At 45.1% G+C, this 13,979-nt stretch overlaps 1 protein-coding gene across 2 annotated transcripts in view; it reads right to left on the reverse strand.

Moving 5' to 3' along the window:
* Nucleotides 1-13,027, reverse strand: part of NETO2 (neuropilin and tolloid like 2) — a 56,975-nt gene extending 43,948 nt beyond the window's left edge. The window contains exons 1-2 of one of the 2 annotated variants that reach the window (XM_023636906.2): nucleotides 12,770-13,027; nucleotides 2,763-2,819 (exon numbers count right to left, since the gene is read on the reverse strand). In XM_023636906.2, coding sequence (XP_023492674.2) covers nucleotides 2,763-2,819; nucleotides 12,770-12,803 — 91 coding nt within the window. In that variant the 5' untranslated portion in view covers nucleotides 12,804-13,027. The remainder of the gene's footprint in view (nucleotides 1-2,762; nucleotides 2,820-12,769) is intronic. The other variant, XM_023636907.2, reaches the window with a different exon arrangement.
* Between the last annotated feature and the right edge of the window lie 952 nt (nucleotides 13,028-13,979).

A 13,979-nucleotide genomic window follows, 5' to 3' on the forward strand; every position in this document is an offset into this window, starting at 1 on the left:
CATACATAATTTTCTAAGAACCACTGTTAAATTTAGCATAACAAATTGAATCCAGCAGAAGTGAAAGAAAGGTGAGACTGTATGGTGTGCTTGCTGGAAAAGTGGCTGCTGGAGACAAGTGTGCCATGTAAGAGAGCAGGGAAACAAAATGCTTAGACTTAACTAGGGCAAAACCATGTGGAAGAATCTGATAAATCAGTAAAACTCTATAAAATTCAGTCTGACATAAAAATAAAAGGATCCCAGGAGTTTACCTCAGATAGTACCTCAATATTTAGTTTAACACAAAAGTCAAATAAGATTCAGAGGTTACAAGGGGATTTAAAGATTCTAAGTTGAATGCACGTATTTCTCTCTGCTTCCTCCTCAAACTCCACTTAAACAATAGTACAGTTTTTTTTTTTAAGGGCATAAATCTGGAAGTACAAAGAGGCAGATACAATAGTAACAACTGGCAGTACTAGCTATCTCTGGAGGTGGGGAGAGCGGTGGAGTGGGGCTTTCTTAAAAACAGGAGGCTTGGTTAAAAGTCTATTTAGTATCAATTTGATTTCTGATACCCACCCCTACTCCACAAATCCAGGTATTCTCTGTTCTATCGCCACACCAAAAAACGAGACTATTTCTTTGGAGAAGGTCAAACAGGGCTCCAGGACTAGGGGACACCAGGCCCAGCTGAGGGTGAAGACAGGGAGACTGGGTGAATGTTAACATACTGAATGATGCGCCCAGTCTCTCCTGCACGCACCTCCTCAGGAGGCCTCTTGCTCAGATGTGGAGCCTCTAAACAGACAATGCAAAGATTCTTCCCTGGGGAATCCAACCAGCCCAAAGAAGACGGCCCCAGGATGCAGACTCGGGCTCTCCAAGGGCAGCCACTCAACAGCGTGGCTACAGGAAACAGGCCCTGTCTATACCTGCAGACAGCTAATGATCAGACTTTAGTGCTCCTCGCACAAATATGAGTATTCAAGCATCACCAGAAATTTGAGAAAGCCTCTAGTATGAGAAACAGATTAAAAAGCAAACAAAAAAGCAACTCTGAGGAGATGAAGATTATGTAGAAAAAACAGTAAAAAAAAAAAAAACCCAATAACAACAACACTACATAAAACTATCATTTAATCTCCTCAGACAAAGAGAGAGTAGTATATCCATAGAACACGAACGAGGATACTCTGAAGAGAGGATATTGAGGAAACAAAAGAAAGCTTCTAAGAACAGGAGAAATGCAAAAATCAGTAGACAGCTTAGAGCAGAGGTCCACAAACTGTGGCCCTGGGCCAAACCTGGCCTGCTGCCTGCTACTGTGAACACGCTTCTCCTGGAACAGACCACGTCCACTCAATGCACACTGTCTGCTGCCGTCACCACAGCAGAGCTGAGCACTTGCTCCAGACCCTGGAAGGCCTGCAAAGCCTTAAATATTTACTAGCTGGCCCTTTACAGAAAAAGTTTTCCAATTCCTGGTTTAGAGGATAAAATTGAGGAAGTCTCAATAGAGACTATTGAGAAGAAAACAGAGCAAAAAGAGAGGTGGAAGGTGCTGGCGCAGTGGCGCAGTGGTTAAGTCCGCACACTCCCCTTTGGTGGCCCGGGGCTCACTGGTTCAGACCCCGGCTGTGGACCTACACGCGGCTTATCAAGCCATGCCGTGGCAGGCGCCCCACATAAAATAGAGGATGATGGGCACAGGTGTTAGCTCCGGGTTAATATTCCTCAAAAAAAAAAAAAAAAAAAGAGCAATGGAAAATAGAAAAGATAAAAGAAAACAAAACACCAATAATAGGAGTTCCTGAAAGACAGAACAGAGAAAACAGAGAAAAGAGAATTTAAAAAATTAAACAAGAAAAAAAAGGAAATGAAAACTTCCTAAACTGAAAGACAAAATTTTCATATTGAAAAAGCCCACTGAGTGACTTCATGTAAACCCTAAATACAGACGTAACCAGAATTACGGTCTAACTGCTGAAAAGGGGGGTACAGATGGAAAGTAAAAAACACTTCTATCAGTTGGGGGTAAAGAGGAGGGACACGAAGGAGCTCAATTCTCATCTTCCATGCTGGGAAATCATTATCTACTACCTAAAACTGAAAGAATAAAGCAGGAACAGCCTAGTATGCTGTTTATAAATATGCAGGGAAATAGCCAAAGAATCAGCTAAAAGAGCGGCTATGTCCGTGGAGCAGGAAGCAGGGGAGGGTGGGACGGGGGACTGAGTTTCCTAATTAACTTCTTCAGAATGCTTTGACTCTTGTCATGGGTATGTAGAACTTTGATGAAAATAAAAGATAAATCAGGTATTTAGGAAATGTTCTAAACTCTGACATGAAAATCTGGTTCAAACATCACACTAGCTAATTTCCTTCCTAAACAAGGACAATGAGAACAGGTCCAAAGGGCCCTGAACAAGATATTGATGGAAATGTTTCATTTGTCTCCAATGGAAAAACGGCTTTTTATTTTTGCTTAGTGATAGAGCATGAATCTCATTTAACATTTGGACAAAATCCACGGCACGCCAGGAGCTACCAGTGACAGCAATTTTTAAAATTTATCAGGGCAAGACTTTTCGTTGACACTTTACTCTAGTCAACTGCAGCTGAATGCAGTTAAATTGAAGCTGATGGGTTGGCAGAAAGCCTAGGTCATTGAAACACCCCAGAGGGATGACGGAAATAGTATTCGAAAGTTGCAGTCCTTTCAAATAAACCATCCACTGTCCTGAACATGCGGTTAGTTACTGCTGTGAACACCTTACCTTGGGTCTTTTGGGCCACAGCAATCCCTTCCACTACAAGTACTGTTATTAACAACACTGGAAAAACAACAGAAAAGAGAAGTTAAAAAATTGAATCCATAATTCATTTTGCTAAGTTTATAAGGAAAATCAGACGGCAAAAAAAGATTAACTAAAACCACTATTTCTTACTAGCATTCACTCTCAAGATTTTTAAGGGTTAAATGTTCTGTTCTGATTTACTATTTTACACTTAAGACAACTAAGGAAAAAAGCATAATTCATGTTGTACACAGTTCTACAAGCACTAATAGTACATGGCAGTTAAAGCATTTTTCAATTTATGATGGATTTAAAAAAGCATAATTCTGTTTGCAACAAATTTGCTGACCCCAGTTCTTAGATTAACTGTACTCCATATCTCCAAATTTTATATGCATTATGGTGAGCTCCACGACGTCCTACGCCACCTAAAGTCCAATTCGATTATCTGACTCGCGAGGACACTCATGAGCGAGACAGCGCGCAGCCAGGTGGCAGCAGTCTCCTAGAGATCAACAGGAGACACTGCGTACTGTGCAGTGCTGAGCTGGGTCCTGGGGAGCAAAAGCCAGCACACTTAGAAAGGGAAGCTTTTCGTTCCAGGGTGAACATTTCCGAGACCCAATCAACAGACGGAACTGTTTTGTGTGTGTTGAAGATTCCTTTAAACATTTTATTTTTATGAACTGTGCACTGACATCTTTCACTCTCCCTTTCAAAGGAAATCACACCAGCACACTGTCCCAAACTCCTGTGTGACCTGGAGTCATTACTTATTCAGTCAATTAGCAGTCACAGGTATCTGCTGGATAGGAGGCACTGAGGATACACAGATGTGTGAGGAGAAATACAGCAAAATAGTAAGAGCATGGACTTGACAAATCAGATGGATCTAGGGTGGGATCCAAATTTTGCCATGTACCAGCTGTGAGGCCTGTTTAGCTGTTTACGTTTTTGTAAAATGAGGATGTTGTATTAATAGGACCAACCTCATAAGGTTGTTGTGATGATTAAAAGAGAGGATGCACACAGCAATTTTTATGTATTACACATTCTGCTAAATAAATGACAGATATTAGGACAAACTACCATCCTTAAGGAGGAGTCACTCTCTTGTCAAGGACAACCTACAATACAAGGTGAAAAGGAGTTCAACAGGGCTCCACAGAAAGCATAATGGGAGCAGAGAAGGGAACCAATCTGCGGGTGTTAAGAGGAATAGAGCGAGAAGAACTTCAGAAAAAGAAAGTGCATATACTCTAGTTGGACCTTACAGGATTCAGTCCAGGAGAGGGAAAAAGAAATACTTAGACAAAAACAGGGAGGCACGAGCACTTACGGACGGGACGGGTTGCAAACTCTCAGTGATACAGGATGGTCTGAAGTGCCCTACCAGGTTAGAACTCGGAGGATGAGATCTGAGGGTAAAGAGTCTTGAATCCCATGCTAAAGAGTCTGGACTCTTCACTATAATGAGAAGCCACTGTGGGTTTTGAAATTAGAATGTGACATTATCACATTTGTTTTTCAGACCAACAATCCTGATGGTTGTGTGGAGTCGAAACTTTTGAAGAGAAGAGAGGTCGTTTAGGAAGCAAAGGTGATAAGGTCTTGAAGCAGAGCAGTGGCAGCAGAACTGGAAAGGAGAGATGCACAGCCTGATTCAGATGTAGCGTCTAGTGCAACTGGTGACTTAGAAGACGTCAGGAGTGAGAAAGATGGACGCATTGAAGAGGTTGCTAGTTAAGTGACTGGTAGATGGTCATGCCATTGTTCACTCAATAGCATGTACTGAGTATCTACCACCCAAAGTTACCAATGTACAAAGACTATTCTTGCCATTCCATTGTTTACATCTTATAATCTAATCCTTTGACTTCTCCATCTTTGGTTTCCGGTGTCCTTGCTGACTTTCGTCTCCTTTGTCTTCTCTCAACAACTTTAACACCCCTTTTCCTTTCCTTGGTTGATAGTAGTGTTAAAGATCTCACGTTACGTAGGAACAATCCTTCCTTCAAACTCTTCACATCTTTGCACTGGATCAGAGTTAGAGGAATGGAATCTCAAAAGACATATTTTTAAAAACAGAAGATTTAGGATAAAAAAGAAAACCTAGGGTAATATTAGATACCTATCAATTAGCAAATAGCCATTTGTATCAATTTATCTCATTAGAGGACACTATTTTCCAAGGCATACCATTCAGATGATACACAACTGGTCAAAATTTTGTGCTCAGTATCACCTTTCCTTCTGAATCACAGGCACGACAATTTACCAGTTTTCACATTTAATACGCACAGTACGTAAGCAAGTAATGCAAAGCCAGGCAGACAGGGCAAGTAAGAAATCAACAATCTGAAACCAGGAGAATAGTAAAACTATAGCAAAAAGGTGAACTGTGCCAGGAAAATTAAATAATGATCAATAAAACTCTGGCTGCGTAGATATCTGATTTATGAAATCTGCACTGAATATACAACTAAGGTAGAACAATCATATTAAAAATAAAATTACACCACCAAATAAACCTATTATTCTTTTCTACTTTAGAGGGCGGCTCACAATTTTCTTTTTTCCCAAATGTTTAAAAAATTATTCACCACTCAATCAACCAAATGAACTGTGCCACTGAATATAAAAATGACATATAAAGAATAGGGCAAATCTGCACAATAATTAAGGACAGAAATGTGCAGTGATGCAGCTGTTGGCGACACAGTTGCGACTGTTGATCATCCTAACTTCTGTATCGTAGTAAACACAGTTCCTCCAAGCCGTGTGACAGAACCTCTGTAAATCACTTGTTATACTCAGACTGAGATACCGAAACAAACTCCATTACCGCCCAGCCTCGGAGTGGCGCCGTGGAGCTCTGTCCTGTCTAGACCCCATCTCCCTGTGACCAAAAGAACCCATAATCTCTCAAATCCAGAAACACATCAGACTTTGAATTCAAAGACAATGTCCCCAGAGAGGCACTAACTCTGTAAGGCAGAAACCCACGCCCAGTGAACATTCTAATCCACAAGCAAACAGTGTGACTGACTACGCAGAGCTGCCCGAGGCTCCGTGCCTGCCCACCATTTCCGCCCTCACCTCTGGGTCTGGAGTCCAGCTGAGGCCTTGTGACAACCCGTGCACAGATCTGACTTCAAAATGAAGGCTTAAACGATAAAGACAGGTGCTATTCAAGGTGTTAAATACAAATCCCCAAGCCTACTCCTTCTACCCGGGATCACCGTCACGTTAGCTCTCCACAGAGTCTTGTGCCCAGGCTTTCTAGCGGAGAGGCCCAACTTCCCACAGCAAAAATCAAGGTCAGATTTATTCTCTTCACTGCTACTTAACAGTGGCAACTCTGGCCAATGCACTAAATGCTGGAAAGGAGACAAAATTATTATTTCTAGATAATGTTATTTAAAACCTAGAAGTCCCAAGAGAATTACTTGGGAAATTATTATACGTATTCAGGGAAGAGAGTAAGACTAAAATAAACAAACAACTAAATAAATGTAATACAATGGAGAAGTAACATGCACTGAACAGTAAAACATTGTAAAGGTTAACAGTTCTTCCCAATTAGTCATACATTTAATGATACTTCAGTGAAAATCTTAGTTTTCGGGGGGACTTGAAATGTTACCGCTGTTCCTCTTGACCAAGTAAACACATCCAGCCCCCACTGTGTCCAGGCAGTGAGTCAGTCCTTGAGGACACAGCAATGAGTCAAGCAGCCATGGTCCTTATTCTCAGGGAGCTCACAGAACAGAAAAGGGAAGTAAAGAAAAAGCTCAGAAACACATATATATCCCAAATTTTATTAAGATATATGTGGTATTTGAAACTCTTTTGAAAGGATGGTTTTATTAATAAATGGTTCTGGGATAACTTGTTAATTATTTGGGGGGGGAGTAGATCCTCATTCCCAGCTAAATAGAAAAATAAATACCAGACTGAAAAAAAGCTGAATTATGCATATACTTTTGGGTGGAGAACATGTTCATTTACTAAAGACAGAAACATAAACAAAAACCACAAATAACTGGGAAAAAAAGATTACGCCATCAGAAAAATGTGCCAGGAAACAAAACAACACAAAAATTCAGCCGTAGTAATATGAAAAAAAGAAAAGCAGCAGATTCTAGTGTTGGTCAAGACATAGGAAACTGACACATACTGCCATTCGACTATAAGCTGGCACAGCTCTTTGGAGGTTATTCTGGTAACATGTATCACAGCCTAAAAATCTACAAATCCCACCCAGCAAGTCTACCCTCAGGTTTGGGACCTGCATCACCGGGACAGTGGCTATCAAATGTTAGTGTGCACCATACGCACCTGGAGGTTTATGAAAACAGAGAATTGGGGCGGGGGTACCACCAGAGACTTTGATCCAGTAGGTCTGGGATGGGGCTTGAGAACTTGCATTTTAACAAGTTTCCTAGTGATGCTAAAGCGGCTGGCCCGGGGACCACACTTTGAGGACCACTGCAAAAGGAGGAGGACAGGACACTGAGAGAAGCAGAAAGGGCCTGCCTGCTTCCTCCTTTGGTGATGGGAGGGGCACGCTGGGCCAGACGGATGGGGCAGGGTGGAGGGTGGGCAAACAGGAGCTGACGAGCCAGTTTTGGAAATGTTGCTGAATGCTCCGCTACTTCTTCTCATAACGTCCGTACAAATACTCGTTTCTGAGCATCTGCACTTGCCATGGACCTCCCCTTGCCTCTACGAAATTATTTTCACACTGTCCAAAACCTGCTTTTTCTTTCAAGATTAATGTTATTGGATAGCATCCAGACTTTTCACTTCTGTGACTGTTCCACAGCTGTCTATCTCTGGTTTTGTTTCTTTCACTGATTTTGCACACTCCTATGACGTTAGCATTAGGTTTGGCCCAAGTAATAGGAAAACCTAAACTAACAGTTTAAAGTAGATACAGTGTATTTCTCTGCCAAGTAAGCGGGCGGTAAGCGGTCAGGGGCTAGAGTGAAGGCTCCGTCATCACTAGGGATCTAAGTTTCCGCTACCTTCTAGTTGGGCTGTGTATGACTTTCATTTCCAAGGTCATTGTATGGTCCAACATGAACGCTGGAGTGTCAGCTATTATATCTTCATTACAACTATGCTGCCAGCCTTGGGAGTCAGCAAGAATGAACAAATGGCAGGGCATTCTTCTTTCCTTTAAAAACACTTGCCCAGAATCTACAGTGATCTCAAGATAAAAATTTTAACTAAATAACAAAAACACCACTTCCACAAAGGTGTACACACATCTGACTGGCCAGATTTATTTAGTCACATGGCCACATCTAACCCTAAGGAAAGCTGGTGACCGTATGCTTAGCTAAAAGTCAGAGAATTTCTCAAGGGTAAAATGGATGCTGAGACAAATGACAGTTTCTGCCACAGTTCCCTAAAGTCTATTCTGCACTCAGCTGTCAGGGATCCTTTCAGAACAGAAATCAGACCACGTCACAGCTTTTCATAAAATCTTCCAGTCGAGCCCCATCGCATTAGAGTAAACCCATACTCCTCATTCCGACTTCAGGGGGCCAGCGCCCTCTGGCGCCTGACCACCTCTCTGACCCTCCAACTGCCATCTCTGCCACCCAGGCCTCCTTGTCATTACTTCAACACACCCAGCTAATTCTTGCCCTAGGGACTAGCCATTCCTTCTGCCGAGAACCTCTCTGCATGGCTGTCCCTTCCTGTCATTCAGGTCCTGTGAGGCTTCCTCATTTTCTCCTTCATCCTGTTTTTATTATTTAAATAACATTTTAGTTATTACTTACATTACCTGACATTTTCTTGCTTATCATGATCCTCTTCCTGCTAGAAAGAGGGGCCTTGTCTGATTCACTGATGCATCTCTAGTGACTAGAAGATTGCCTGGCCCACAACAGCACTCAATAAAAACTGGAGGAACCCCTGTAGTGGCTAAGCACGATCCTGATTCCCCTTCTTCGAAACCACACACACAGTCCAGAGAGCCCTGCACTGACCACACACAGGCACACATCTTGGTTAACGGCAGCCATGCATACGACCCAGCTTCTTTTTATTGCAGCACAAATCAGGGAAGTTTTTTCCTTTCAGATAGCCAGCCACTACTCTCACTTTTCTTAAGCGGGCTCAGTTTACCTCTGTTAGTAATTAAACACGCCTCTTTCTGGGCCTTCCTGTTTTAAGCATCTAAGTGGTAAACATAAGGTTTGTCCAATCAGTCAGGAGACGCCAGAATGTGACAACCAGCTAACTGGTCTGCCTGCTCCGCGCTATTTTCTAGGGAGAGCAGAACGCAGCTGGATGAGCGTCTACACACTCCTCGAGGGAGCAGCAACCTGTTTTCTATAAACTATGTTCCTAAGAGCAAAAGCCTACCTAAATTTAATCAAACTCAGTTTTACTTATTAGTGAAGAAACCAGATGGGTCTTGGTGGCCTTTGGGATCAGACCACTCTCGCCTCCGCGGGCTCATCACAGTGCCAATCACGCCTAGAAGAAAGAGGAACTGCGGCAGGGCTTGCTCTTTCCTGCAGAATGGGACAATCTCCTTGTCAGCCACATGCTCCCGAGGTGGCGGTGCGGGTTCCAATTACACAGGAGTCTTCCTCAGACATCCACAGCAACTACTACCAAACTGTACCACGACTAAGTCACATTGTGAAGAGGACGTGCTATCTTCTCACACGCTAGTGCTGTAACTTCCAATATATTATTCTAGGAATACGTAAACCAACACAGTTTAACATCACTTTGACTAGGAAGAAATGAACTTTCATTTTATTTTAGCACACTCTGTAATTTTGTGAGTGTTGTAACAAATATCTTAAAAAGTGTCAGATTTTTGTCACCACTCTGAAGAGGACTGAGAAGGCAAGCCCCTCCCCATCCAGAGCTGCCCTGCTCTTAGCTGTCGTTCTGCTTTGTTTTAGTGCCTCCTGAGGGCGCCTTTGGGGGAGGCACTGGATTAGGTCAGCTCTCAGGATCCCCTTTCCAACTCAAAGGCTTGAATAACCAGGATCTCAAAGTGCCTCAGGGACACTTTTTTTCCAATGTCAATTATTCTGCAGGAGCATAAATTTAAAAATGATAGGAGATTGTGCTGAATAGGTAATAACCAAGAGCAGAAGTTGGAATGTTATTTAAAAATTTTAGATATGAGCTTTCTAGTCTATCTTTTATCTATTTTATTCCAAAAAGGACTGAAAGCGGCTTTGATTTGAACCTGTTTTGTACTATACATGTGTGTGTACTTCAGGACTGCATGTTTTTCCTAAAATGTGAGTATGGTTTCAAAGCGTAAACGGGGTTCTAGTTGAGGATTTACTGTAATAAGACCATTGTTTAATCAGACTTTTCAATTGTCAGCATTAAAACATTTCCTCCCACTCCTGGAGAAAAAGCCAAAAAGTTAATTTTTAACAAGGCTGGGTTAAGAAACTTCAGTAGTAAAGGGACAGCTTTTCAGTATTATACCTTTTCTGTATAGTTTACTTTCTTGGATGAGGCTTAAGGATAAAAGACAGGAATTAATATTTGTCACAGTCTCAGATAAGATTTTTAAAATATACAGGCAAGAGATATTTATGCTTTATTACACCATAAATTTGACCACAGTTTACAGATTTAAATGTAACTGAATATAATAGGATTCTCCTGAAGCCAGTGCACAGAATGAATAAGAACACTAAAAAAAAATAGGTTTATAATCCTAAAGTAATATTTTTGTGTGACTATGATGCTTCCTTAACTTTGACAGAAGGTAAGTCAAATTTTATAAGACCTGGAGTGATCATAAACACTTTTAATTAAAAGTGAATCACTCAGTTTTAACAATACATGAAAGGTTTAAACAGCCTTTTGTTCTCCACCGCTGGAAGTAAAACAAAAAGAATACACGGCATCCTAAAGAAAAGTACTTGGTACTTAAAGTCGCACACACTCATTACGGCTGATTTGTGTTAGTAGAAACTGACTGTAATGTTCCAGACAAGGCTTTTGGTAGGTGATATCTACGACTACGCAAATAATAAATGACTGCTTCTGATAAGAACCTTTTCGATGTTCAAGTAACCCACCTTCCAGGATACCTAAGGGATAGCTTTTCATGCCTTGATGCACGGCAGCACGGGGAAAATGCGTATTTTTTCAAAGATATTTTTTTACATGTAAAAATATTAAGTTTTGTATAGGTAACACAGGCATCTGGTTAAAAAAAATCAAGTGATACAAATGCGTATGCAGTGAAATGTAAGTCTCCCCTTCTTTCTTGTCTTTCAGTTTCCCAGATTCTCTTCTCAGAATCAACTTTTGTTAATTTCTTGAATCACTCCGGAAATTCCCCATATTTACAAGCACATACACACAAACTTGAAAGACTTAAAAATAGCTTACTTTCTCTCTAGCAAGGCGACAACAACAACAATTTAGTTTTAGCTTTAAAAATACTCCCGCATGTAAAAATAGTGTAGGCTGGGTAACAGGAAAAAAAGAAAAGCCAGATACTACATTGTTTCCACCGCGGTTCGGCCAGCGCCAGGGCCCTTCCCCGGGAGGCGCGCCCACCGGGCGGAGGCGGCGCCGGAGGACCGCGCTGCACGGGCGTCGGAGCTTCTGTCCACCCGGCGCGGGGCCGCCAAGTTGTGCAGGTGAAGCTGCCACATGTCCACGGGCCTTGTCCCCAGGGGTCCACTCGGATGAACTGTCGTCGTGATGTCGACAACCACACGACCATCAGAACAACGGAGAAAATCCAGAGAAGGGGCACTATAGGAAATCCTACTGTGCAGATGGTTTATTTTGAGAGAGTAAAATAAAATCTTAATTTCCAAGGAAAGGCTGTATCAATTAGAAGTTACAGATAGGAAAAACTACGAAATTAATTTCAGAGTTTTAAATTTTAATACAGTATCATGAGGAAGTGACTAAGAATTTATGAGAGAACTATGAAATATTCACCAGCCACAAAGTCCCAGGTTCCCTCAGCGCAAACCGTATACAGAAGTACACAGTTGGGTAGTCAAACATTTTAAACTGCTGAAATCGAATTATGAATTTAGGACTATCTGGAGAATAAACAATTTGTCCAACTAAAAGCAAAATTATACTGAATTTTCCAATAAAACAAATTTGAAAAAAGTGTTAACATGGAGTGGAGAAAAAACACTATTTGTCATTGTACAAATATCAAGACACAATGATAAGCGATATGCGACAGCTAATACAATGCCTTAACTCCTTCCCCAACATGAAAAAGAATACTTAATTACATTACAAATACGCAGCTATTCGGTTTTCAATTTAAATCAGTGGGGGCGGGGGAAGGAAGCCCTTTATTGGTGCTGCTGTTTTCCTCTGAGGACTGAAAAAAGCATTTATTCAGTCTGAGTTTCGGAAGCAACTTTGTATCACAACCTTAATGATCGATGTATATAAATTTTAATTTAAAATAACCTCTTGGAATGCAAAGCCGCTATTTTTGGGTTTTGTGCACTTGGCAAGCCGTTTCAATTCCCGGTACAACAAATCAGAAAGAGAGAGGCGCCAGCGCAGGTCCGCTGCGGTCCCGGGAAGCGCCGGGCGCAGCCGAGCCGCCGGCCGGGCCGGGCGCCCGCAGTGGTGCCGCAGCCTCGGCGGCCGCAGCAGGTGGGAGCCGGCCGGGCGGGCAGGCCGCCTCCCGGGGCTCCCATTGTTCGCGTGCAACGACTCTGTTACCCAACGGTGCAAGGACCAGCCTCCGCCCCGCTGGCGCGAACCCCACAACTTTGCAGAGCGACGAGCGGGATGCTAAGCGACAGCGCGCGGGCGCAGCTCGGGGGGCCGCGGGGCCGCCGCCCGACCGTCCCCGGCGCCCGGCAGCCGGCGGAGCCGCAGGCCGGCAGCGCGGGGGCCAGGGCGCGGGCTCCGCGCAGACAAAGGCGCCGGGCAGCGCGCCGCGCCTCGGCCCGCAGGGGGCGCCGTCCGCGGCCCCGCGCGCTTACCTTTGAGGGCCGCGCAGAGCTGCTCCAGGGCCATGTTCCCGGGCGGCCCGGCGCTCGCCGGGGGCCTCAGCTCCGCTCCGTGCCCGCCGCCCGCCGCAGGCCGCCTCCGCGCGCGGGGCTCCGGGGCCGCGGCGCCCACGCCCGCCACCGACGGGCGCCGCCTGCCCACCAGGCCGGCCGAGCAGCGCGGGCCGCGGGACCCCCGAAGCGGCGGGCGCGGGCGCCCGGCCCATTTAAGCGGCGAGCGCCGCGCCCGGCCCGCCCCGCCCCGCGCCGCCTCCCGGCCAATCGCCGGCGAGCTCCCCGCCCCGCGCCCCGGTGGGCGGTGCCTGGCCGCGGCCGGGGGCGGGGCGGGCCGGGGGCGCGGGGCGCGGGGCCGAGCCCGCGAGGCCTGCCCTGAGGGAGGGGCCGGGCCGGGGCTCCCCGCGCGCTCTCGCGGACTGACGGGGCGGCCGCCCCTCGGCCTGCCGGGCCCTCGGCGCCGGTCACTGCGCCGCCCCGCGCGCCCCGCGCCCCCTCGCCCGGCGGCCGGGAGCCCCTGCTTCAGCGCTGCCGGGGCTGCGCGCACGGCACCGACCCGTGACCATCTGCTCGTTTTCACCGCAGACGCGCCGCGTGCGGTGGGTGCTGCGGGAGAAGGGGAAACACCGAGGCCAGAAAGCTTGAGTGATTTGCCCGGAGCCACACAGCGAGTGCGGGAGGCAGCGTTGTGAACCCACGAATCTGCCTGCAGAGACTGCCCTCTTCACCACTAAGCCTGCTGATGTGGTCGCTAGACTCGGCGGATAAAAATCTCCAAATCGCAAACCACTGCGTCCTATGTGGATTAATGATCTTGTTACATTTTCTCCATGGTGATTATCACGCCCTGAAATCGCCTTGCTCATCCACGTGTTTGTGCATCATCTGTATCCCGCCTCCCCCCCCCCCCCCCCCCCACACACAGAAGCTGCCTGAGGGCACGAGGCTGCATTGACAGAGTCACTCAACACATGCTCACTCAGTGTCAGCTGTGTGCAGAAACGGTGATAGGTGCTGGGAGCATCCGTGACAAAGCCCTACCGTAACAGAACATATATGCGGTGCTTGATCCGTCCTAGGAACCCCATAAATATTCGTCTAACAACTTGAGCTAAGGACGTCAGGCAACTAAAACAAATCTTCCAGGATGTGAAGCTCTCCTCCCTTTTCTTATATCCCTTCAAGAAAG

This window comes from Equus caballus, chromosome 3, assembly GCF_041296265.1.
Source record: "Equus caballus isolate H_3958 breed thoroughbred chromosome 3, TB-T2T, whole genome shotgun sequence".
Classification (NCBI taxonomy): Eukaryota; Metazoa; Chordata; class Mammalia; order Perissodactyla; family Equidae; genus Equus; species Equus caballus.